Source organism: Panulirus ornatus, chromosome 3, assembly GCF_036320965.1.
Source record: "Panulirus ornatus isolate Po-2019 chromosome 3, ASM3632096v1, whole genome shotgun sequence".
In the NCBI taxonomy this organism is placed as follows: Eukaryota; Metazoa; Arthropoda; class Malacostraca; order Decapoda; family Palinuridae; genus Panulirus; species Panulirus ornatus.
In genome coordinates, this window is record NC_092226.1 from 62,491,547 (window position 1) to 62,516,605 (window position 25,059).

Genomic DNA, 25,059 nt, shown 5'->3' on the forward strand with positions numbered 1-25,059 from the left:
ATGTATGACTTATGGTGAGGTGCCTGAGGACTGGTGGAATGCTTGCATAGTGCCATTGTACAAAGGCAAAGGGGATAAAAGTGATTGCTCAAATTACAGAGGTATAAGTTTGCTGAGTATTCCTGGGAAATTATATGGGAGAGTATTGATTGAGAGGGGGAAGGCATGTACAAAGCATCAGACTGGGGAAGAGCAGTGTGGTTTCAGAAGTGGTAGAGGATGTATGGATCAGGTGTTTGCTTTGCAAAATGTATGTGAGAAATACTTAGAAAAGCAAATAGATTTGTATGTAGCATTTATGGATCTGCAGAAGGCATATGATAGAGTTGACAGAGATGCTCTGTGGAAGGTATTAAGAATATATGGTGTGGGAGGTGACTTGTTAGAAGCAGTGAAAAGTTTTTATCGAGAAAGTAAGGCATGTGTACATGTAGGAAGAGAGGAAAAAAATTGGTTCTCAGTGAATGTTGGTTTGCGGCAGGGGTGCATGATGTCTCCATGGTTGTTTAATTTGTTTATGGATGGGGTTGCCAGGGAGGTGAATGCAACTGTTTTGGAAAGAGGGGCAAGTATGCAGTCTGTTGTGGATGAGAGAGCTTGGGAAATAAGTCAGTTATTGTTCGCTGATGATACAACGCTGGAGGGTGATTCAGGTGAGAAACTGGAGAAGCTGGTGACTGAGTTTGGTAAAGTGTGTGAAAGAAGAAAGCTGAGAGTAAATGTGAATAAGAGCAAGGTTAATTATTAGGTACAGTAGGGCTGAGGAACAAGTCAATAGGGAGGTAAGTTTGAATGAAGAAAAACTGGAGGAAGTGAAGTGTTTTAGATATCTGGGAGTGGATTTGGCAGCGGATGGAACCATGGAAGCGGAAGTGAATCATAGGGTGGGGGAAGGGTTGAAAGTTCTGGGAGCGTTGAAAAATGTATGAAAGCCGAGATCATTATCTTGGAAAGCAAAAATGGGTATGTTTGAAGGAATAGTGGTTCCAACAATGTTATATGGTTGCGAGGCGTGGGCTATAGATAGAGTTGTGCAGAGGAGGGTGGATGTGCTGGAAATGAGATGTTTGAGGACAATATGTAGTGTGAGGTGGTTTGATCGAGTAAGTAACGCGAGGGTAAGAAAGATGTGTGGTAATAAAAGGAGTGTGGTTGAGAGAGCAGAAGAGAGTGTTTTGAAGTAGTTTGGTCACATGGAGAGAATGAGTGAGGAAAGATTGACCAAGAGGATATATGTGTCAGAGGTGGAGGGAATGAGGAGACCAAATCGGAAGTGGAAAGATGGAGTGAAAAAGATTTTGAGTGATTGGGGCCTAAATATGCAGGAGGGTGAAAGGCGTGCAAGGAATAGATTGAACCAGGGAATGTGAAGCATCTGAGGTAAACCATGGAAAGTTTTGTGGGGCCTGGATGTGGAAAGGGAGCTGTGGTTTCAGTGCATTATACATGACAGCTAGAGACTGAGTGTGAACGAATGTGGCCTTTGTTGTCTTTTCCTAGTGCTATATCGCGCACATGCGGGGGGAGAGGTTGTCATTTCATGTGTGGCGGGGTGGCGACGGGAATAAATAAGGGCAGGCAGTATGAATTATGTACATGTGTATATATGTATATGTCTGTGTGTGTATATATATGTATACACTGAGATGTATAGGTATGTATATGTGCTGTGTGTGGACGTGTATGTATATACATGAGTATGTGGGTGAGATGGGCCATTCTTTCATCTGTTTCCTTGCGCTACCTTGCTAACACAGGAGACAGCGACAAAGTATAATAAATAATCATGCATCTCCCATATGTCTAAAGTATACCATGGACAGCTAGAAGTTTAAATTAAACAAATATTATATGTTTGAGCACCCTAAGAAGGTAAGTCTGTCCTTAGATTGTTTGAATCAGAATAATGCAGTTTCGTCTGCATTATACACCTGCTCAGGACTGAGGTATTTGTCAGCTATGAGTTTCGCAAATTCGTCCACATACTCGGCAGCTCCTTCATGGTTTGCAGACTGCTTTTCTCTGCAAACTTTATTCACGGAAATTCCATGACACTTCTTGAATCTTTGAAGCCATTCTCAACTATGGTCACGTTCATGTCATAATTTAAGTTCTTTATGGAACAACTTAGCCTGGTCCATTATTATGCTGCCTGACAAATCCACTCCATCACTCTAACGCTGTCGAAACCATCTCATCATAACTTGATTGTGCTCAGTACTCTTACCATCTTTCCTAGTTTTTCTAATCGTCATTTGCTTCTTGGAATCGCTGTCTGCATAGAATTTCAATATTTTCTCCTTTTGCTTCTTTATATCATAAACAGTTGATGAACCAATACTGTATATGTCATACAGCTTACGCAAAGAAACACCAAATCCATTTTTTTTCAACAGTTCTACTTTATCTTGGATTGATATGGACTGGTGTTTACATCTGGCACCATGATTGACACTCTCATATGTCTTAGAAGCCATAGCTAGGGTTAAAGTTAAGCAAAATAAACTAAGAATCTCACAAAATAGCAGTACCACCACCAACAAGTGCAGTGTAAAGAATGTAAATGAGGGCACCCTACACACAATGCCATCTGTGGCCACACAGTAAACTAGTCTGGTGGCCACGGTAATTTCAAGTTCCTTCACATAATTTTGTCCGGACTAAAGGTGCCGAACCATCAGTTGCCGGAAATTCGGTGGTATACCTGTACTTAGGTTATGAATGAAATAATAGAAAAAAGTACTTTACATTCTTTCACTGGCCTAATGGATAGCAAATAATTTTGAAATGAATAATCATCAAATATTTCACATGTGTTCACATCAAATGACAATTAATTCTTTTTTTGCTGATGTCTCCAGTCATGGACAAAAGTCCACTTCAAGTCCTGGCCTTCATTGAAATATAGAGAGAATTATGAAATGGAAAAAGAAAAGATAAGGGAAAGTAAAATTTTTGAGAGAGTGAAACACCAACCTTTTGACATGTGCCAGGTCCTATAGTTATTAAGAAAGACATGAGAAGGCAGAGACTTCCAAAGCTCTGACGTGTAGGGAAAGAAGCAGGTATCAAAACGGCCAACCAATGAGTTGCTGATGGCCACAAAATATTCATGTGACGCAGAAGCTTGCTAAGTATTGCATGGTCTAGCTAGTGGTGAGGTCGAACAAGCAGAGGGAAAGTGAGTCAACCTTGCAGCCTAGGGAAAGGGGGTCAAGTTTGGAAGTTAGCCTGGGGCAACTTATGTCGGACCACTTTCGACTCAACTCTTAAGTAAGGATACAGCGCTAGAACCAACCCAAATGTGATTGCAGTACTCCATACAAGGATAAATCAATCCCTAATCAATGTCTAATCATCTAAATGCTTATATACAGGACTCAATGATCCCCACAAAATATTTCTATCCCAGATTTGTATTAAGCATGAAAAATAGGCCCTTTACTGAGGTTCTTAGGCAAATATATTTTCCAAAGAAAAATTGCTAAATATGCAGGTCATGAATAGTTCAGGTTAATTTCTAGGCCATAAAACATTTTGTTTCAAAACTCAAAACTGAAATATAACATTAATGTCTTCTATACTTCAAATGATAACTTGAAATAAATCATAATGCTTCCTCTGCCTGGCAGATACCAAATATATATGAAGGGTATTCTCATGAACTTTTCAAATCCTGTAATATATCATATGTCTAATTATGGGACTTATGTGCCTCTAAATAATATCACATCCTAAGAATCATATTCAGCTTGAAAATTCAGTCTCATACATGATAAAGTATTCTACATTCTTTCACTGGACCAATGGATTGCAAATAATTTTGAAATGAATAATCATCAAATATTTTACAGCCATGTTGAATGACAATAATTTCTTTTTTCTACATTGAAGGCTCCAGTTACAGACAAAAGTCCACATCAAGTCTGGGCCTTAATTGAAATATAGAGAGAATTATGAAACAGAAAAAGAAAAGACAAGGGAAAGTATTTACAAATTTTTGGGAAAGTGAAAGACCTGTCTTTTGAAATGTGCCAGGTCACAGTTATTATGAAAGACATGAGAAGGTAGTCCCAAAGCTTCGATGCATAGGGAAAGAAGCAGGTATAAAAACAGCCAACCCTTGAGTTGCCCATGGCCACAAAATAATTGTGTGACACAGCAGCTTGCCAAGTACTGCATGTTCTAGCTAGGAGTGGGGATACAAAAGCAGAGGGAAAGTGAACCAATCTTGTGGTCTACGACAAGGGGGTCAAGTTTGGAAATTAGCCTCGACAGTTTATTCATTTTCCTTTTTAATTTTCCAAAAGAAGGAACAGAGAAAGGGGCCAGGTGAGGATACTCCCTCAAAGGCCCAGTCCTCTGTTCTTAACTCTACCTCGTTAATGCGGGAAATGGCAAATAGTATGAAAGAAAAGAGAAGTTTATAAGTCGGACCACTTTTGACTCAATTTTCCCAAGTAAGGACACAGAACTAGAAACATCCTAAATGTGAAAGCAGCACTCCATACAAGGCCAATTCAGTCCTTTGTATAAACAGAGCTACTGTTCAGAAGAAAAGTTTCAGCATCTAAATACGTCACCCCGTTTCTTAAAGGCAGATTTAGCTATTCCTGTAATGTGGGATTTCCAAGAGAGAGTGAATGTTACAGTAATACAAAGTATGTTCATTGAGTCAAGAGGTGGAATTACAGAACCGACAAAGGAGAAACAAGAGTTGTGAGGAGTGTTTGACAGAGATTGGTAAAGACTGAGTCTTGGAGGCATTAAACTTAACAAGATTTTGTATATCCCAATCAGATATCCTGTCTGAGTTTATTGAGGAAGCTGTGTCAAGACAAGATGCAGATCAAATGAAAGAGGGAGCAGAATTGAAGGATGTGGATGAATGCAATGTTGAGTCATCAGGATATGAATGCTGTGGATTATTTGTGAAGGAGAGGAAATCATTGGAAAAAGGAAAAAAGTGCAGGAGACAGGATAGAACCTTGAGGGACACTGCTGTTGATGGAGAAAAGGGGGAGGCTGACCCATCAACAACCACAGAGATAGATCGGCCAGAGAAGAAGCAAGATTTCAAGGAGCAAAGTGAGGGAGGAAAGCCAAAAGAAGAGAGCTTAAAGATGAGCCCCTGATGCCACACCCTGTGAAAAGCCTTACATATGCTGAGGGTGACTACATATGACTCCCCATGATCTCTCAGGGATGATGACCAGACATTAGTAAGATATGAAATAACATCAGCAGCAGACCTCACCTTACAGAAGCTATACTGGTGATCAGAGAGAAGACTGTGATTTTTGAGGTGTTTAAGGATATGGGAGTTGAAGAGGGATTCCAAAACTATGGAAATGGTAGATGTCAAAGCAATAGGACGATAGTCAGAGAGGTCAGAATGGTCACCCTTCTTAGGGATGGAATGTACCAAGGCATGTTTTCAAGGAGAAGAAAAAGTTTTGGCTTTTAACAGGAACAGAACAGATAGGCAAGCACAGGGACAAGTTCAGAGGCACACTCTTTCAGTACATGGGGATGGATGCCATCAGGACCATAAGCCTTGCTTGTATCCAATGAAAGAAGCACTTTTTGGACAATCCAAAAAGAGATTACAGGAAGAGGCATAGGAACATTAGGGGGTGAAAGAATGTTGGAATCATCCAAGGCAGAGTTAGAGGAGAATCAGGAACCAAAGAGAGCTGCTTTGTCAACAGGAGAGACAGCTATAGTACCATCAGAAAGAAAAAGTTAGGGAAAGGTAGAGTGATATAAGTTGTTAGAGATGCACTTAGCTAAAGACCAGAAAGACCTATCGGGGATGATGAGGAAAGGTTATTGCACTTCCTTTGAAAAAAGGAACGCTTCAGCTCACGGATAATATGCTTGCAGCAATTACAGGCAGTGATAAAAGCTGAATGGGAGCCAGAGGAAGGCAAATTTTTCCAAGCCTGATTTGCCTGATCCCTTGTCTGAATGACCCCAGAACAGGAACGGTTGAACCATGGATTAGATGAAGAAGTCTTGGAGGAAGAGGGGATAAATGCTTCCACACCAGCAAGAATAACTTCTCTTATGCATTTGTCAGAGACAGAAGCATCACCACATAAGAGAAATTAATCTACCCAAAGAAAGTCAGAAAAGAAGTTACACAAGTGATTCCAGTCAGCTGTGTTCAGGTGCCAATACTTACACTTAGAAGGGGCTGCAGGAGGAAGCAGTGCCATTAGAATAAATACATTTATGAAAGTGTGATCAGATGAACCAACTGGGGGTGAGACTGTGTATTCACAGAGAGATGGAGTAGAGGTAAAAAAACAAATCCAGAATATCAAGGAAGTGGTTACAGCAGTCAAGTACACGGGTAGGGTGGGAGATATTTACTCTAAATAACTGGTTTGAAAACATTTTGACCAAGGAATCTTGTCTATTATGAAAAGGGGAAACAGAAGGAGTCACGCAGGGAGTGCTCATCCTCCTCGAAGGCTCAGATTGGGGTTTCTAAATGTGTGTGGATGTAACCAAGATGAGAAAAAAGGAGAGACAGGTAGTATGTTTGAGGAAAGGAACCTGGATGTTTTGGCTCTGAGTGAAACGAAGCTCAAGGGTAAAGGGGAAGAGTGGTTTGGAAATGTCTTGGGAGTAAAGGCAGGGGTTAGTGAGAGGACAAGAGCAAGGGAACGAGTAGCACTACTCCTGAAACAGGAGTGGTGGGAGTATGTGATAGAGTGTAAGAAAGTAATCTCTAGATTGATATGGTAAAAACTGAAGTGGATGGAGAGAGATGGGTGATTATTGGTGCATATGCACCTGGGCATGAGAAGAAAGATCATGAGAGGCAAGTGTTTTGGGAGCAGCTGAGTGAATGCGTTAGTAGTTTTGATGCACGTGACCGGGTTATAGTGATGGGTGATTTGAATGCAAAGATGATTAATGTGACAGTTGAGGGAATAACTGGTGTACATGGGGTGTGCAGTGTTGTAAATGGAAATGGTGAAGAGCTTGTAGATTTATGTGCTGAAAAAGGATTGGTGATTGGGATTACCTGGTTTAAAAAGAGAGATATACATACGTATACGTATGTAAGTAGGAGAGATGGCCAAAGAGCGTTATTCGATTATGTGTTAATTGATAGGCGTGCGAAAGAGAGACTTTTGGATGTTAATGTGCTGAGAGGTGCAACTGGAGGGACATCTGATCATTATCTTGTGGAGGCGAAGGTGAAGATTTGTAGAGGTTTTCAGAAAAGAAGAGAGAATGTTGGGGTGAAAAGCGTGGCGAGGGTAAGTGAGCTTGGGAAGGAGACTTGTGTGAGGAAGTACCAGAAAAGACTGAATACAGAATGGTAAAAGGTGAGAACAAAAGACGTAAGGGGAGTGGGGGAGGAATGGGATGTATTCAGGGAAGCAGGGATGGCTTGCGCAAAAGATGCTTGTGGCATGAGAAGCGTGGGAGGTGGGCTGATTAGAAAGGGTAGTGAGTGGTGGGATGAAGAAGTAAGATTATTAGTGAAAGAGAAGAGAGAGGCATTTGGACAAATTTTGCAGGGAAATAATGCAAATGACTGGGAGATGTATAAAAGAAAGAGGCAGGAGGTAAAGAGAAAGGTGCAAGAGGTGAAAAAGAGGGCAAATGAGAGTTGGGGTGAGAGAGTATCATTAAATTTTAGGGAGAATAAAAAAATGTTTTGGAAGGAGGTAAATAGTGTAAGACAAGGGAACAAATGGGAACTTCAGTGAAGGGGGCTAATGAGGAGGTGATAACAAGTATTGGTGATGTGAGAAGGAGATGGAGTGAGTATTTTGAAGGTTTCATGAATGTGTTTGATGATAGAGTGGCGGATATAGGGTGTTTTGTTCAAGTGGTGTGCAAAGTGAGAGGGTTGAGGAAAATGATTTGGTAAACAGAGAAGAGGTAGTAAAAGCTTTGCGGAAGATGAAAGCCGGCAAGGCAGCGGGTTTGGATGGTATTGCAGTGGAATTTATTAAAAAAGGGGTGACTGTATTGTTGACTGGTTGGTAAAGTTATTTAATGTATGTATGACTCATGGTGAGATGCCTGAGGATTGGCAGAATGCTTGCATAGTGCCATTGTACAGAGGCAAAGGGGATAAAAGTGAGTGCTCAAATTACAGAGGTATAAGTTTGTTGAGTATTGCTGGGAAATTATATGGGAGGGTATTGATTGAGAGGGTGAAGGCATGTGCAGAGCATCAGATCGGTGAAGAGCAGTGTAGTTTCAGAAGTGGTAGAGGATGTGTGGATCAGGTATTTGCTTTGAAGAATGTATATGAGAAATACTTAGAAAAGCAAATGGATTTGTATGTAGCATTTATGGATCTGGAGAAGGCATATGATACAGTTGATAGAGTAAGTAATAATAGGGTAAGTAAGTAATATAATAGTAAGTAAGTAATAATAGGGTAAGAGAGATGTGTGGTAATAAAAAGAGTGTGGTTGATAGAGCAGAAGAGGTTGTTTTGAAATGGTTTGGTCACATGGAGAGAATGAGTGAGGAAAGATTGACCAAGAGGATATATGTGTCAGAGGTGGAGGGAACGAGGAGAATTGGGAGACCAAATTGGAAGTGGAAAGATGGAGTGAAAAAGATTTTGAGTGATCGGGGCCTGAACATGCAGGAGGGTGAAAGGCATGCAAGGAATAGAGTGAACTGGAATGATGTGCTATACCGGGGTCGACGTGCTGTCAATGGGTTGAACCAGGGCATGTGAAGCATCTGGGGTAAACCATGGAAAGTTCTGTGGGGCCTAGATGTGGAAAGGGAGCTGTGGTTTCGGTGCATTATTACATGACAGCTAGAGACTGAGTGTGAATGAATGTGGCCTTTGTTGTCTTTTCCTAGCGCTACCTCGCGCACATGAGGGGGGGGGGGTTGTTATTTCATGTGTGGCAGGGTGGCAATGGGAATGAATAAAGGCAGACAGTATGAATTATGTACATGTGTATATATGTATGTCTGTGTGTGTATACATATGTATATTTGAGATGTATAGGTACGTATATTTCAATGTGTGGACGTGTATGTATATACATGTGTATGTGGGTGGGTTGGGCCATTCTTTCGTCTGTTTCCTTGCGCTACCTCACTAACGTGGGAGACAGCGACAAAGCAAAATAAATAAAATAAACAATTACCCATACTCAGTGCAGTTTTTTAAAGCATATCCATTTCACAAAGAAAATGACAAAAAAGGTTGTGTATCCTTTTTAGCCAAAAACCTTTTTCTATGATAAATGGAGTCTAACAAAATGGTGGGGTTCTATACTTGAAAGAATGAACTTAAATCTTTCACAATGATTCCTCTAGCTAACAAATACTGAATACCTGTAAAGTGAATAATCATGTAATATCTGAAACATGCAGTCATATCAGTGCTTAATCATAAGACTTAATGGACCCAAAGGGACATTTCAACCACAGAATCTTATACAACCTGAATATTTGGGCCTAGGTACATGGTCCTCTCATTCAACATTTCCCTGGGGATAGGGGAGAAAGAATACTTCCCACGTGTTCCCCACATGGGGGCGAGGACAGGAGACCCTCCCCTCCTCGTATTTCAATTTCTAAAAAGGGAAACAGAAGAATAAGTCAAGTGGGGAGTGCTCATCCTCCTCGAAGGCTCAGATTGGGGTGTCTGAATCTGTGTGGATGTAACAAAGAGAGGAGAGATAGGTAGTATGTTTAAGGAAAGAAACCTGGATGTTCTGGCTCTGAGTGAATTGAAGCTCAAGGGTAAAGGGGAAGAGTGGTTTAGGAAAGTCTTGGGAGTAAAGTCAGGGGTTGGTGAGAGAACAAGAGCTAAGGAAGGAGTAGCACTACTCCTGAAGCAGGAGCTATGGGAGTATGTGATAGAGTGTAAGAAAGTAAATTCTAGATTGATATGGGTATAACTGAAGTGGATGGGGAGAGATGGGTGATTATTGATGCCTATGCACCTGGTTATGAGAAGAAAGATCATGAGAGGTAAGTTTTTTGGGAGCAGCTGAGTGAGTGTGTTAGCAGTTTTGATGCACGAGACCAGGTTTTAGTGATGGGTGATTTAAATGAGAAGGTGAATAATGTGGGAGTTGAGGGTGTAATAGGTGTACGTGATGTTTTCAGTGTTGTGAATGGAAATGGTGAAGAGCTTGTGGATTCATGTGCTGAAAAAAGGCTGATGATTGGGAATACTTGGTTTAAAATGAGAGATATACATAAGTATACGTATGTAGGTAGGAAAGATGGTCAAAGGGCATTATTGAATTGTTATGTGTTAATTGATAGGCATGTAAAAGAGAGACTTTGGATGTCAATGTGCTGAGAGGGGCAACTGGAAGGATGTCTGATCACTATTTTGTGGAGGCGAAGGTGAAGATTTGTAGAGGCTTTCAAAAAAGAAGAGAAAATGCTGGGGAGAAGAGAGCGGTAAGAGTAAGTGATATTGGAAAGGTGACTTGTGTGATGAAGTAGCATGAGAGACTGAGTGTAGAATGGCAAAAGGTGAGAGCAAATGACATGGTGTAGGTGGGAGAGGAATGGAATGTATTTAGGGAAGCAGTGATGGCTTGTGCAAAAAATGCATGTGGCATGAGAAATGTAGGGGGTGAGCAGATTAGAAATTCTAAAGTAGTGAGTGGTGCGGTGAAGAAGAAAAGTTGTTAGTGAAAGAGAAGAGAGAGGCCTTTGAAAAATTTTTGCAGGGAAATAGTGCAAATGACTGGGAGATGTATAAAAGAAACTGGCAAGAGGTCAAGAGAAAGATGTAAGGGTTGAAAAAGAGGGCAAATGAGAATTGGGGTGAGAGAGTATCATTAAACTTTAGGGAAAATAAAATGATGTTTTGGAAGGAGGTAAATAATGTGCATAAGACAAGAGGACAAATGGGAACATCGGTGAAGGGGGCAAGTGGGGAAGTAATAACAGGTAGTGATGAAGTGAGATGGAGATGGAGTGAGTATTCTGAAGGCTTATCAAATGTGTTTGATGGGAGAGTTTCAGATATGGGGTGTTTTGGTATGGGTGGTGTGTGAAGTGAGAGGATTAAGGCAAATGGTTTGGTTAAGAGAGAAGGGGTAGTGGAAGCTTTGCTGAAGATGAAATTTGGCAAGGTGGTGGGTTTGGATGGTATTGCAGTAGAATTTATTAAAAAAGGGGGTGACTGTGTTATCGATCGGTTGGTAAGGATATTCAATATATATGTATGGATCATGGTGAAGTGCCTAAGGATTGGCAGAATGCATGCATAGGGCCAACGTACAAAGGCAAAGGGGATAAAGGTGAGCGTCCAAACTACAGAGGCATAAGTTTGTTGAGTATTCCTGGGAAATCATATGGGAGGGTATTGACTGAGAGGGTGAAGGCATGTACAGAGCATCAGATTGAGGAGGAGCATGTGGTTTCAGAAGTGGTAGAGGATGTGTGGATCAGGTGCTTGCTTTGAAGAATGTGTGTGAGAAATACTTAGAAAAACAGATGGATTTGCTTGTAGCATTTACGGATCTGGAGAAAGCATATGATGGGGTTGATAGAGATGCTTTGTGGAAGGCCTTAAGAGTATATGGTGTGGAAGGTAAGTTGCTAGAAGCAGTGAAAAGTTTTTACCAAGGATGTAAGGCATCAGTATGAGAAGGAAGAGAGGAGAGAGATTGGTTCCCAATGAATGTCGGTCTGCAGCAGGGGTGTGTGATGTCCCCATGGTTGTTTAATTTGTTTATCGATGGGGTACTTTGGGAGGTAAATGCAAGTGTTTTGGAGAGAGAGGTGAGTATGCAGTCCATTGGTGATGAGAGGGCCTGGGAAGTGTCAGTTGTTGTTCGTCGATGATACAGCTCTTGTGGCTGATTCGTGTGAGAAACTGCAGAAGTTGGTGACTGAGTTTGGAAAAGTATGTGAAAGGAGAAGGTTGAGAGTAAGTGTGAATAAGAGCAAGGTTATTACATCAGTAGGGTTGAGGGTCAAGTTAACTGGGATGTAAGTTTGAATGAAGAAAAATTAGAGGAAATGAAGTGTTTTAGATATCTGGGAGTGGACTTAGCAGCAAATGGAACCATGAAAGCAGAAGTGAGTTAAAGGGTGAGGGAGGGGCGAAGGTTCTGGAGCGATGAAGAATGTGTGGAAGGTGAGAACGTTATCTTGGAGAGCAAAAATGGGTATGTTTGAAGGAATAGTGGTTCCAACAATGTTATATGGTTGCGAGTCATGGTCTATATATAGGGTTGTATGGAGGAGGGTAGATGCATTGGAAATGAAATGTTCGATGACAGCATGTGGTGTGAGGTGGTTTGATCGAATAAGTACTGAAAGGGTAAGAGAGATGTGTGTAAATAAAAAGAGTGTGGTTGAGAGAGCAGAAGATGGTGTGTTGAGATGGTTTGGAGGTATGGAAAGAATGAGAGGACAGAATGACAAAGAGGATATATGTGTCAGAGGTGGAGGGAACAAGAATAAGCGAGAGACCCAACTGGAGGGGGAAGGATGGAAAGAAAAAGATTTTGAGTAATCGGGGACTGAACATACAGGACAGGGAAGTATGTAGGGAATAAAGTGAACCGGAATGGTGTGGTATACTGGGGTCAACGTGCTGTTAATTGACTGAACCAGGGCATGTGAAGCATCTGGGATACACCATGGAAAGGTATGTGGGGCCTGGATGTGGATAGTGAGCTGAAATTTCAGTGCATTACACATGACAGCTAGAGACTGAGTGTGAGCGAATGTGGCCTTTTTTGTCTCTTTTCCTGGCACTACCTCGCTGAAGCAGGGAGTAGCGATGCTGTTTCCTGTGGGAAAGGATAGTGCCAGGAATGGATGAAGGTAAGCAAGTATAGATATGTACATGTGTGTATATAAGTGGATGGGGCATCCTTTCTTCGTCTGCTTCCTGGAGCTACCCCACTGACGCAGGAAACAGCAATTAAGTATAATAGATCATAAATATTCCCTTAGCGATAAGATTTTACTCTCTTACACTTTTATACCTTCCCTTCACTGGAAGCCAATTGTAGAGGGAAGAAATTTGACTCTGATATTGACACGGCTGTTACTAAGGTGAGGCTCTTGATGGTAAGAATGGACATTAATTCTATTACACAAATGAGATTATGTGCACTACACAAAGTCTCTCTCTCTCTCTCTCTCTCTCTCTCTCTCTCTCTCTCTCTCTCTCTCTCTCTCATTGCAGGACTGGAAACTTATAATGCAGTCATCAAAATGTAATACTTGTAAATATCAATCATGACCTTTTTCCAATCTTTTTCTCAAGGGCCACTTGGATTAAAATAAGGTAAAGCTACATATCTGACAAAGAAACTTTTATCTTTCTTGAATTCAATTGGTCTAGCTATCCTTGATGAATGTGATGGGTCATCAGTTTTATGAAGTCTAACAACCACTCTCCATGGATAATGACAACCAAATCTTCCTCCCGTTTAAATTTTCCAAAAGATGGAACAGAAACAGGGGCCAATTGAGGATTTTTCCCTTTAAGGCTCCATCATCTATTCTTGATGCAACCTTGCTAATGCCAGAAATGGTGAGTATGTAATAAAAAAAATTTGGTATCAGTAGTCTATATCTTTCACCAATTCTTCATATAGTCTATATCTTTCACTGATTCTTTATTAATCATAGTAATGTATATACTGATGTTCAAATATATATTTTTCCTCTCCATGAAATCAACTCCATAGTCGGTCAGGTATTTCATGTATGATGATGACACTCAAAAACTTTTTGATGATTTGCAGTGTACTGAGCTAGCTTTTGCACTGATTTGGCATTTCTGGTTTGATTTGAAAAAATATAATCCATTAATTCCCTTCAGTGAAGGGGGCAAATGGGGAGGTGATAACAAGTAGTGGTGATATGAGAAGGAGATGGAGTGAGTATTTTGAAGGTTTCATGAATATGTTTGATGACAGAGTGGCAGATATAGTGTGTTTTGGTCAAGGTGGTGTGCAAAGTGAGAGAGTTAGGGAGAATGATTTTGTAAACAGAGAAGAGGTAGTAAAAGCTTTGCAGGAGATGAAAGCCGGCAAGGCAGCAGGTTTGGATGGTATTGCAGTGGAATTTCTTAAAAAAGGGGGTGACTGTATTGTTGACTGGTTGGTAAGGTTATTTAATGTATGTATGACTCATGGTGAGGTGCCTGATGATTGGCAGAATGCTTGCATAGTGCCGTTGTACAAAGGCAAAGGGGATAAAGGTGAGTGCCCAAATTACAGAGGTATAAGTTTGTTGAGTATTCCTGGGAAATTATATGGGAGGGTATTGATTGAGAGGGTGAAGGCATGTACTGAGCATCAGATTGGGGAAGAGCAGTGTGGTTTCAGAAGTGTTAGAGGATGTGTGGATCAGGTGTTTGCTTTGAAGAATGTATGTGAGAAATACTTAAAAAAGCAAATGGATTTGTATGTAGCATTTATGGATCTGGAGAAGGCATATGAAAGAGTTGATGGAGATGCTCTGTGGAAGGTGTTGGGAGTATATGGTGTGGGAGGCGAGTTGTTGGAAGCAGTGAAAAGTTTATCGAGGATGTAAGGAATGTGTACGTGTAGAAAGAGAGGAAAGTGATTGGTTTTCAGTGAATGTAGGTTTGCGGCATGGGGTGTGTGATGTCTCCATGGTTGTTTAACTTGTTTATGGATGGGGTTGTTAGGGAGATGAATGCAAAAGTTTTGGAAAGGGGGGCAATTATGCAGTCTGTTGTGGATGAAAGAGCTTGGGAAGTGAGTCAGTTGTTGTTTGCTGATGATACAGTGCTGGTGGCTGATTCATGTGAGAAACTGCAGAAGCTGGTGACTGAGTTTGGTAAAGTGCGTGAAAGAAGAAATCTGAGAGTAAATGTGAAAAAGAGCAAGGTTATTAGGTACAGTAGGGTTGAGGGACAAGTCAATTGGGAGGTGAGTTTGAATGGAGAAAAGCTGGAGGAAGTGAAGTGTTTTAGATACCTGGGAGTGGATTTGGCAGCAGATGGAACCATGGAAGCGGAAGTGAGTCATAGTGTGGGGGAGGGGGCGAAAGTTCTGGGAGTGTTGAAGAATGTGTGGAAGTCGAGAACATTATCTCGGAAAGCAAAAATGGGTATGTTTGAAGGAATAAAGGTTCCAACAATGTTATATGGTTGCGAGGCATGAGCTATGGATAGAGTTGTGCAGAGGGTGGATGTGCTGGAAATGAGATGTTTGAGGACAATATGTGGTGTGAGGTGGTTTGATGGAGTAAGTTATAATAGGGTAAGAGAGATGTGTGGTAATAAAAAGAGTGTGGCTGAGAGAGCAGAAGAGGGTGTTTTGAAATGTTTTGGTCACATGGAGAGAATGAGTTAGGAAAGATTGACCAAGAGGATATATGTGTCAGAGATGGAGGGAACAAGGAGAAGTGGGAGACCAAATTGGAGGTAGAAAGATGGAGTGAAAAAGATTTTGAGTGATCGGGGCCTGAACATGCAGGAGGGTGAAAGGCGTGCAAAGAATAGAGTGAATTGGAACGATGTGGTATACCGGGGACAATGTGCTGTCAATGGATTGAACCAGGGCATGTGAAGCATCTGGGGTAAACCATGGAAAGTTCTGTGGGGTCTGGATGTGGAAAGGGAGCTGTGGTTTCAGTGCATTATTTCATGACAGCTAGAGACTGAGTGTGAATGAATGTGGCCTTTGTTTTCTTTTCCTAGTGCTACCTCACGCACATGCGGGGGGAGGGGGTTGTTATTTCATGTGTGGTGGGGTGGCAGTGGGAATGAATAAAGGCAGACAGTATGAATTATGTACATGTGTATATATGTATATGTCTGTGTGTGTATATATATGTATACGTTGAGATGTATAGGTATGTATATGTGCATGTGTGGATGTGTATGTATATACATGTGTATGTGGGTGGGTTGGGCCATTCTTTCGTCTGTTTCCTTGCACTACCTCACTAACGCGGGAGACAGTGACAAAGCAAAATAAATAAATAAGTAAAATATAAATAATTCCCATATCTACACAGTGTTTTTAACTGGATATAAAAAACAATGCAAGGGAGCATTCTAGTCAGCCAATCACAACATTTGTTACAACTAAAAACATACTGTTTGTTCATTCACGAAGAAATATAATACGTTTCTTATGTCTGAATTACCAGGTATCACTACCATCCATCAAAAACTGTGGAGAAATTTATGTCTGCAACTACACATAAAACAACTGAATAAATGAAATATGTAGGAACTAAAATCACCATATCATGAGGCTGAGTGCATGTGGAAATGGGAGGGAGGAGACTTACACATCAAATTTCTGTGAAAATCCGAAATGTTGTTTCAAGGCCAGTGTTGCTATTGTATATTGTAGGCAAGCATATATTACTCTCTCCACCATTTCAAATAGAATCTATCAATTAACTACATCTCGTGACCTTTTTACATCATGAGGTGCATATTTATCATTATATATATATTTTACTTTGTCGCTGTCTCCTGCGTTAGCAAGGTAGCGCAAGGAAACAGACGAAAGAATGGCCCAACCCACCCACATACACATGTATATACATACACGTCCACACACGCACATATACATACCTATACATCTCAACGTATACATATATATACACACACAGACATTTACATATATACACATATACATAATTCATACATTGTACAAAGGCAAAGGGGATAAGAGTGAGTGCTCAAATTACAGAGGTATAAGTTTGTTGAGTATTCCTGGTAAATTATATGGGAGGGTATTGATTGAGAGGGTGAAGGCATGTACAGAGCATCAGATTGGGGAAGAGCAGTGTGGTTTCAGAAGTGGTAGAGGATGTGTGGATCAGGTGTTTGCTTTGAAGAATGTATGTGAGAAATACTTAGAAAAGCAAATGGATTTGTATGTAGCATTTATGGATCTGGAGAAGGCATATGATAGAGTTGATAGAGATGCTCTGTGGAAGGTATTAAGAATATATGGTGTGGGAGGCAAGTTGTTAGAAGCAGTGAAAAGTTTTTATCGAGGATGTAAGGCATGTGTACGTGTAGGAAGAGAGGAAAGTGATTGGTTCTCAGTGAATGTAGGTTTGCGGCAGGGGTGTGTGATGTCTCCATGGTTGTTTAATTTGTTTATGGATGGGGTTGTTAGGGAGGTGAATGCAAGAGTTTTGGAAAGAGGGGCAAGTATGAAGTCTGTTGGGGATGAGAGAGCTTGGGAAGTGAGTCAGTTGTTGTTCGCTGATGATACAGCGCTGGTGGCTGATTCACGTGAGAAACTGCAGAAGCTGGTGACTGAGTTTGGTAAAGTGTGTGAAAGAAGAAAGTTAAGAGTAAATGTGAATAAGAGCAAGGTTATTAGGTACAGTGGGGTTGAGGAACAAGTCAATTGGGAGGTGAGTTTGAATGGAGAAAAACTGGAGGAAGTAAAGTGTTTTAGATATCTGGGAGTGGATCTGGCAGCGGATGGAACCATGGAAGTAGAAGTGGATCATAGGGTGGGGGAGGGGGCGAAAATTCTGGGAGCCTTGAAGAATGTGTGGAAGTCGAGAACATTAGCTCGGAAAGCAAAAATGGGTATGTTTGAAGGAATAGTGGTTCCAACAATGTTGTATGGTTGCGAGGCGTGGGCTATGGATAGAGTGGTGCGCAGGAGGATGGATGTGCTGGAAATGAGATGTTTGAGGACAATGTGTGGTGTGAGGTGGTTTGATCGAGTAAGTAACGTAAGGGTAAGAGAGATGTGTGGAAATAAAAAGAGCGTGGTTGAGAGAGCAGAAGAGGGTGTTTTGAAATGGTTTGGGCACATGGAGAGAATGAGTGAGGAAAGGTTGACCAAGAGGATATATGTGTCGGAGGTGGAGGGAACGAGGAGAAGAGGGAGACCAAATTGGAGGTGGAAAGATGGAGTGAAAAAGATTTTGTGTGATTGGGGCCTGAACATGCAGGAGGGTGAAAGGAGGGCAAGGAATAGAGTGAATTGGAGCGATGTGGTATACCGGGGTTGACGTGCTGTCAGTGGATTGAATCAGGGCATGTGAAACGTCTGGGGTAAACCATGGAAAGCTGTGTAGGTATGTATATTTGCGTGTGTGGATGTATGTATATACATGTGTATGGGGGTGGGTTGGGCCATTTCTTTCGTCTGTTTCCTTGCGCTACCTCGCAAACGCGGGAGACAGCGACAAAGCAAAAAAAAAAAAAAAAAAAAAACATAATTCATAGTCTGCCTTTATTCATTCCCATCGCCACCCCACCACACATGAAATATCAACCCCCTCCCACTGCATGTGCACGAAGGTAGCGCTAGGAAAGGACAACAAAGGCCACATTCGTTCACACTCAGTCTCTAGCTGTCATGTGTAATGTACCAAAACCACAGCTCCCTTTCCACATCCAGGCCCCACAGAACTTTCCATGGTTTACCCCAAACGCTTCACATGCCCTGATTCAATCCATTAACAGCACGTCGACCCTGGTATACCACATCGTTCCAATTCACTCTATTCCTTGCATGCCTTTCACCCACCTGCATGTTCAGGCCCCGATCACTCAAAACCTTTTTCACTCCATCTTTCCACCTCCAATTTGGTCTATTATTACTTACTCCATCAAACCATCTCACACCACATATTGTCCTCAAACATCTCATTTCCAGCACATCCACCATCCTCCACACAACTCCATCTATAGCCCACACCTCGCAACCATATAACATTGTTGGAACCACTATTCCTTCAAACATACCCATTTTTGCTTTCCGAGATAATGTTCTCGACTTCCACACATTCTTCAACATTCCCAGAACTTTCGCCCCCTCCTCCACCCTATGAATCACTTCCGCTTCCATGGTTCCATCCGCTGCCAAATCCACTCCTAGATATCTAAAATACTTCACTTCCTCCAGTTTTTCTCCATTCAAACTTACCACCCAATTGACTTGTTCCTCAACCCTACTGTACCTAATAACCTTGCTCTTATTCACATTTACTCTCAGATTTCTTCTTTCACACACTTTACCAAACTGTCACCAGCTTCTGCAGTTTCTCACATGAATCAGCCACAAGCATTGTATCATCAGCGAACAACAACTGACTCACTTCCCAAGTTCTCTCATCCACAACAGACTGCAAACTTGCCCCTCTTTCCAAAACTCTTGCATTCACCTCCCTAACAACCCTATCCATAAACAAATTAAACAGCCATGGAGACATCACATGCCCCTGCTGCAAACCAACATTCACTGGGAACCAATCACTTTCCTCTCTTCCTACACGTACATATGCCTTACATCCTCGATAAAAACTTTTCACTGCTCCTAACAACTTGCCTCCCACACCATATATTCTTAATACCTTCCACAGAGCATCTCTATCAACTCTATCATATGCCTTCTCCAGATCCATAAATGCTACATACAAATCCATTTGCTTTTCTAAGTATTTCTCACATACATTCTTCAAAGCAAACACCTGATCCACACATCCTCTACCATTTCTGAAACCACACTGCTCTTCCTCAATCTGATGCTTAATACTTGCCTTTACTCTCTCAATCTATACCCTCCCATATAATTTCCCAGGAATACTCAATAAACTTATACCTCTGTAATTTGAGCACTCACTTTTATCCCCTTTGCCTTTGTACAATGGCACTATGCAAGCATTCCGCCAATCGTCAGGCACCTCACCATGAGTCATACATACATTAAATAGCCTTACCAACCAGGTTTATATATGTTATAAACCATAAGTGATGTAGCATGAGTTATGGTCACTTCTGCTACCATATTTCAACAAGCCTTTTTTATATTAGTAAATGTACCATTGCCCTTGGCAACTCATGGCTAGTACAGAAACCACACTGGTGTGCCTGTGAAAATGCCAAATTTACAATTATGAAAGCTGGGTCCTGCTTGAAATTGGCAAAAATTTGAAAACCTTCATTATGGTAAAGTTTAAAAACTGCACAGTTTAAGACTAAAGCAGCTTTTTTTTTTACCCAAAGTATTGGTAACACTAATGGAAGTCAATTATAGATGGTAAAAGGGCATCAGGAGTAAAATATGGATAATATTCTTCATTATCAATTCTATAATTCTCAATATGGTAGTGCTGCTTACAAGAACTGAGGAAAAAAACAAACTTTTCTTATGATAAATGCATACCTTACAGAGTGGCTCATGTGGTAGCTGAATAATTCTGAAAGGACACAAAACTCCGACGGCCGGTGATGGTCAGTGTACAGATCAACCTGAGGACCCAAACATCCATGTTATAAACAGAAAGCTTAAAAATCAAGTGAATGCTCCAATTACAGACATATCTGTTTGTAGAGTATACTTGGTAAGGCACATGGAAGAGTGATGATTGAAAATGCTGGCATGCAATGAGAATCTGACTAGAGAGGAACAATATGGCTTTAGGAGAAAAAGAGGGTGTAAGGATGAGGTGTTTGCTTTGAAGAATTTGTTGGGGAAATATTTTCAGGAAGAATGGGATATGTATACAGCATTTATGGATTTGAGAATAATACATAAGGCCTAATGGATGGTCCTACCAATGTATGGGGTAAATGAAGGGTAATTAAATGCAGTGCAGCAATTCTACTGGAAAAGTAAAGCATGTGTACAACTCATAAAGGTGGAGTGTAGGGTGTTGAGTGATTCCCAGCAAAGATGGGTCTATATCAAGAGTGGGTAACTTCACACTGGCAATCTGATCAGCTCAAGGACAGTAGGGTGAGAGAAGTAAATACCAGGATCTTGGAGAATGGGGCAGGCATCCAGTAAGCTGGAAATAAATGAACATGGCAGGTCAATCAGTTGCTCTTTGCAAATGACAGAGTTCTGGTTGCAAATTCCATCTTTGCAAATGACAGGGTTCTGGTTGCAAATTTCAAAGAGAAACTTAAAAACCTGGTGATAAAGTTTGGGATAGTGGGTGACAGAAGAAAGTTAAGAGTGAATATGAATAAGAGTAAGATTAGTTGAGATGCTTCAGCAGGGAGTGAAAAAGGATGGTGTAGGTGTAAGTTACTTGGAAAGGATCAGGAGGAAGTGAATGACTCTTGTTGAGTGGAAGTAGTTGTGGCAGCAGATGAAACAGCGATGGTTGAAGTATGTCACAAAGTGGAAGAGGGGCTGAGGTCCTGGGTGTACTAAGGAGCAAGTGGAAGGAGGGATCAGTGCCTATAAGGGCAAAGATAGGTACATTTGAAGATATAGGTGTCTTAAAAGTGTTGTGCGGATGAGTCTTGGGCCTTAAATGGACAAGAAAAGAAGGGATAGGACAAATTAGAAATGAAACGCTTGAGGATATTATATGGTGCGATGCAGATTGGATTACAAAAACTTTGAGATCAAGAAGCTTCCATAAAGTGGATAATCATGCAAAGTGGATACTTTCATGAAAATCTGTCCAAAAAAGCATCTAATAAACCAGAGTAATTGCATTAGTTTAGTTAAATTAGTATGAGCCTAATGAAAGGAATTTTATAAAAGAAATATATAAAAAAATTAGTCTTTTATATCTTTCACTTAGTATAAGCTAAATGTGTTGAACCCAAGGAGATCTGTACCTTCCTGCATTGCAAGTGCTTGTGTGCTATGCAGCACCTCCATTTCTATCACCCATTTTCAATATGTACTGTATCAACCATTTTCACTTTTTTCTTTTTTGGGTGTAAAAACACCTAAATAACATTAGTTGATGCATTAGGTAAAGAACCTATACAAAAGAATCTATAAAAAAAAAGCATGAGATAATATAATTTATCGCATTAAATGAATACAACATATATGTTTGGGACCAAAAGTGATTATAACCCTTCCAGTTGCAAGCATTTGTGTGCTATGAAGTACTCCCATTTCTACCAACCATTTTCAATGTAATTTTTCTGAATATGTTAATTAGCAGTTAGATAAGAACCTACTGAAGAGAAAAAAATTTAAGAAAAATACAGCTCACCATATCATTCACTAATTACGAGTTGAATGCTTTGAACTGATGGGGATTGCAAGCATTCATGAACTAGGTAAGAATTTCATCTATTTCAGATATTTTTTCCCTACAGTTTTCTGAACATGTAGACAACCATTAATTTATGCAGTAGCTAAGAACCTACTGTAGTGAAATGTGTACAAAATCATATGAAAAATACAATTTACCATATCATTCACTGATTATATGTTGAATGTACTGAACCAAGACTCACTGAAGACTGGCACTTGATCCAGTGTTGGTCATGGGTAAAGTGTTAGTGACTGCAACATTTGGTGAACATGGTGGGAATGGATGATCACAGAATGGGAATCTAGAATGCTCAGATCTTTCATTATGCATATTCTTTCAAAACATATACTATCAGTAAGCAGAAACTTCTGCATAAGGAATGATTTTATCTGATTGTGAAAACTGTAGTGCTTGAACTAAATGGTTATCAAACACACAATGAATGATGATGCCAGAGATGTGTGGTAGTAAGTACAATCTGAGTGAGGGGGGGATCCAACCTGGGTGTGCTAAAATGGTTTGGACATATGGAGAGAATGAGCAAAGAAAAAACAATAAAGGCATATATGTGTCAGAAGTAAAGGAAGCTAGGAGGATGGGGAAGGAGAGTATGGAAGGATGGAGTAAAGAAGGCCTTGAGGTACTGGGTCTGGACATGCAACTGGGTAAGTGGTATGCTCTAGATAGAATGATGTGACAGTATGACATATGGGGGAGGGGGAGAAATGCCATAATTGGATGAAACAGGGCATATGAAGCAGTCAGTGTGACCTTGCTGTCTTTGATATTGGTGCAACATATGTGACATCAAGGCTATGAATGTGTGCAAATATGATCACTGTCTGTCTGTTCCTGATGCTATGTTGTTATAGCAGGAAAGGCAGTTACGTATAAATAACACAAATATTGTATTCACATGAGAAATACAAAGATTGTCCAACAAGATGCAAAACAATAAAAGCATATTTCATTGAGATTATCAAGTACCTTTGGTTCTTTGGAGGTAACTGGCATTAAGAGGGATACAGATTTTTTTGCTTCTTCCACTGGCATTGGTAATGTCTCCATTACATCAGAGTCCCACCACTGACTTGTGCTTCGACTGTAAATACAAATACAATTAAAGAATGGTAAATACTGAGCACAGATATATGTATGAAAGTGTTTCCACATTTGCCTGCCATTTCCTGCATTAGTGAGGTAGTACCAAGAATAAACAAAGAAAAGCCTCATTCTCTCACATCCATTCTCTAGCTGTCATATGTAATGCATCAAAACCATGCCCCCTATCCACAACCAACCCCCACTGACCTTTCCATGGTTTTTTCTGGCTGCTTTAACATGCCCTGGTTCAATCCACTGACAGCATGTTGCCACCTGTATATCATATCATTCCAAGTCTTTTCATCCCACACATCTTTCTTTCTCCTGCATATTTAAGTCCCGAGCAGTAAAAATCTTTGTCACTCTATCCTCTGCTCATGTATTCTCTCTCTGTGTCCAAACCATTTCAGCACATCCTCTAAAGCTCTCTCAACCACACTCTCATTATCATCACACCTCTCTCTCACCCTTTTATTACTTAATCAAACCACCTCACACCAAATACTGTGCTCAAACAATTTTTTCCAACACTTTCACCCTTCTCTGCACATTTTCATCCAATGCTGGGACTATTATTCCACCTAGGATTACTGTTAAATCATAAATAAGAAAGCAAACATAAAATTAAAAAGTGAAATGGAGTGGGGAAGAAAATGATGCAAAGCTGTAAACTGTGGAAGAAATCATTTTAGGTCAAGCTCATTAGTAAATCTCTCTATCTTTCTGTATCTCTGATGCCCATTCCAATTGGAACTCCCTGAAAAGGGTGGCCATGGCAATAGAGCCTCCATAACTACTGGAAAAGCATGGTCAAAAAAGCAAAGATGGGACTCAAATCTAAGTTAATGATAAATTTTCACTCCTTGTATTAACTTTCTAAAAGGGGAAACTGAAGGAGTCACGCGGGGAGTGCTCATCCTAATTGAAGGCTCAGATTGAGGTGTCTAAATGTGTGTGGATGTAACCAAGATGAGAAAAAAGGAGAGATAGGTAGTATGTTTGAGGAAAGGAACCTAGATCTTTTGGTTCTGAGTGAAACGAAGCTCAAGGGTAAAGGGGAAGAGTGGTTTGGGAATGTCTTGGGAGTAAAGTCAGGGGTTAGTGAGAGGTCAAGAGCAAGGCAAGGAGTAGCACTACTCCTGAAACAGGAGTGGTGGAGTATGTGATCGAGTGTAAGAAAGTAAACTCTACATTGATATGGGTAAAACTGAAAGTGGATGGAGAGAGATGGGTGATTAATGGTGCATATGCACCTGGGCATGAGAAGAAAGATCAGGAGAGGCAAGTGTTTTGGGAGCAGCTAAGTGAGTGTGTTAGTAGTTTTGATGCACGAGACAGGGTTATAGTGATAAGTGATTTGAATGCAAAGGTGAGTAATGTGGCAGTTGAGGGAAAAATTGGTGTACATGGGGTGTTCAGTGTTGTAAATAGAAATGGTGAAGAGCTTGTAGATTTATGTGCTGATAAAGGACTGGTGATTGGGAATACCTGGTTTAAAAAGAGAGATATACATAAGTATACTTATGTAAGTAGGAGAGATGGCCAGAGAGCATTATTGGATTACGTGTTAATTGATAGGTGCGTGAAAGAGAGACTTTTGAATGTTAATGTGCTGAGAGGTGCAACTGGAGGGATGTCTGATCATTATCTTGTGGAGGTGAAGGTGAAGATTTGTACAGGTTTTCAGAAAAGAAGAGAGAGTTCTGTGGGGCCTGGATGTGGAAAGGGAGCTGTGGTTTCGGTGCATTATTACATGACAGCTAGAGACTGAGTGTGAACGAATGTGGCTTTTGTTGTCTTTTCCTAGCACTACCTCACACACATGAGGGGGGAGGGGGTCGTTATTGCATGTGTGGCGGGGTGGCGATGGGAATGAATAAAGGCAGACAGTATGAATTATGTACATGTGTATATATGTATATGTCTGTGTGTGTGTATATATACGTATACATTGAGATGTATGGGTATGTATATTTGAGT

The 25,059-nt window shown here is 40.7% G+C and overlaps 1 protein-coding gene across 4 annotated transcripts in view; it reads right to left on the bottom strand.

Annotated features, from left to right (window-relative positions):
- Window positions 1-25,059, bottom strand: part of FIG4 (polyphosphoinositide phosphatase FIG4) — a 322,728-nt gene that overhangs the window by 31,459 nt on the left and 266,210 nt on the right. For all 4 annotated transcript variants that reach the window (XM_071687992.1, XM_071688012.1, XM_071688003.1 and 1 more), the window contains exons 17-18: window positions 22,963-23,077; window positions 20,130-20,215 (exon numbers count right to left, since the gene is read on the bottom strand). In XM_071687992.1, the coding sequence (XP_071544093.1) occupies window positions 20,130-20,215; window positions 22,963-23,077 (201 nt within the window). The remainder of the gene's footprint in view (window positions 1-20,129; window positions 20,216-22,962; window positions 23,078-25,059) is intronic.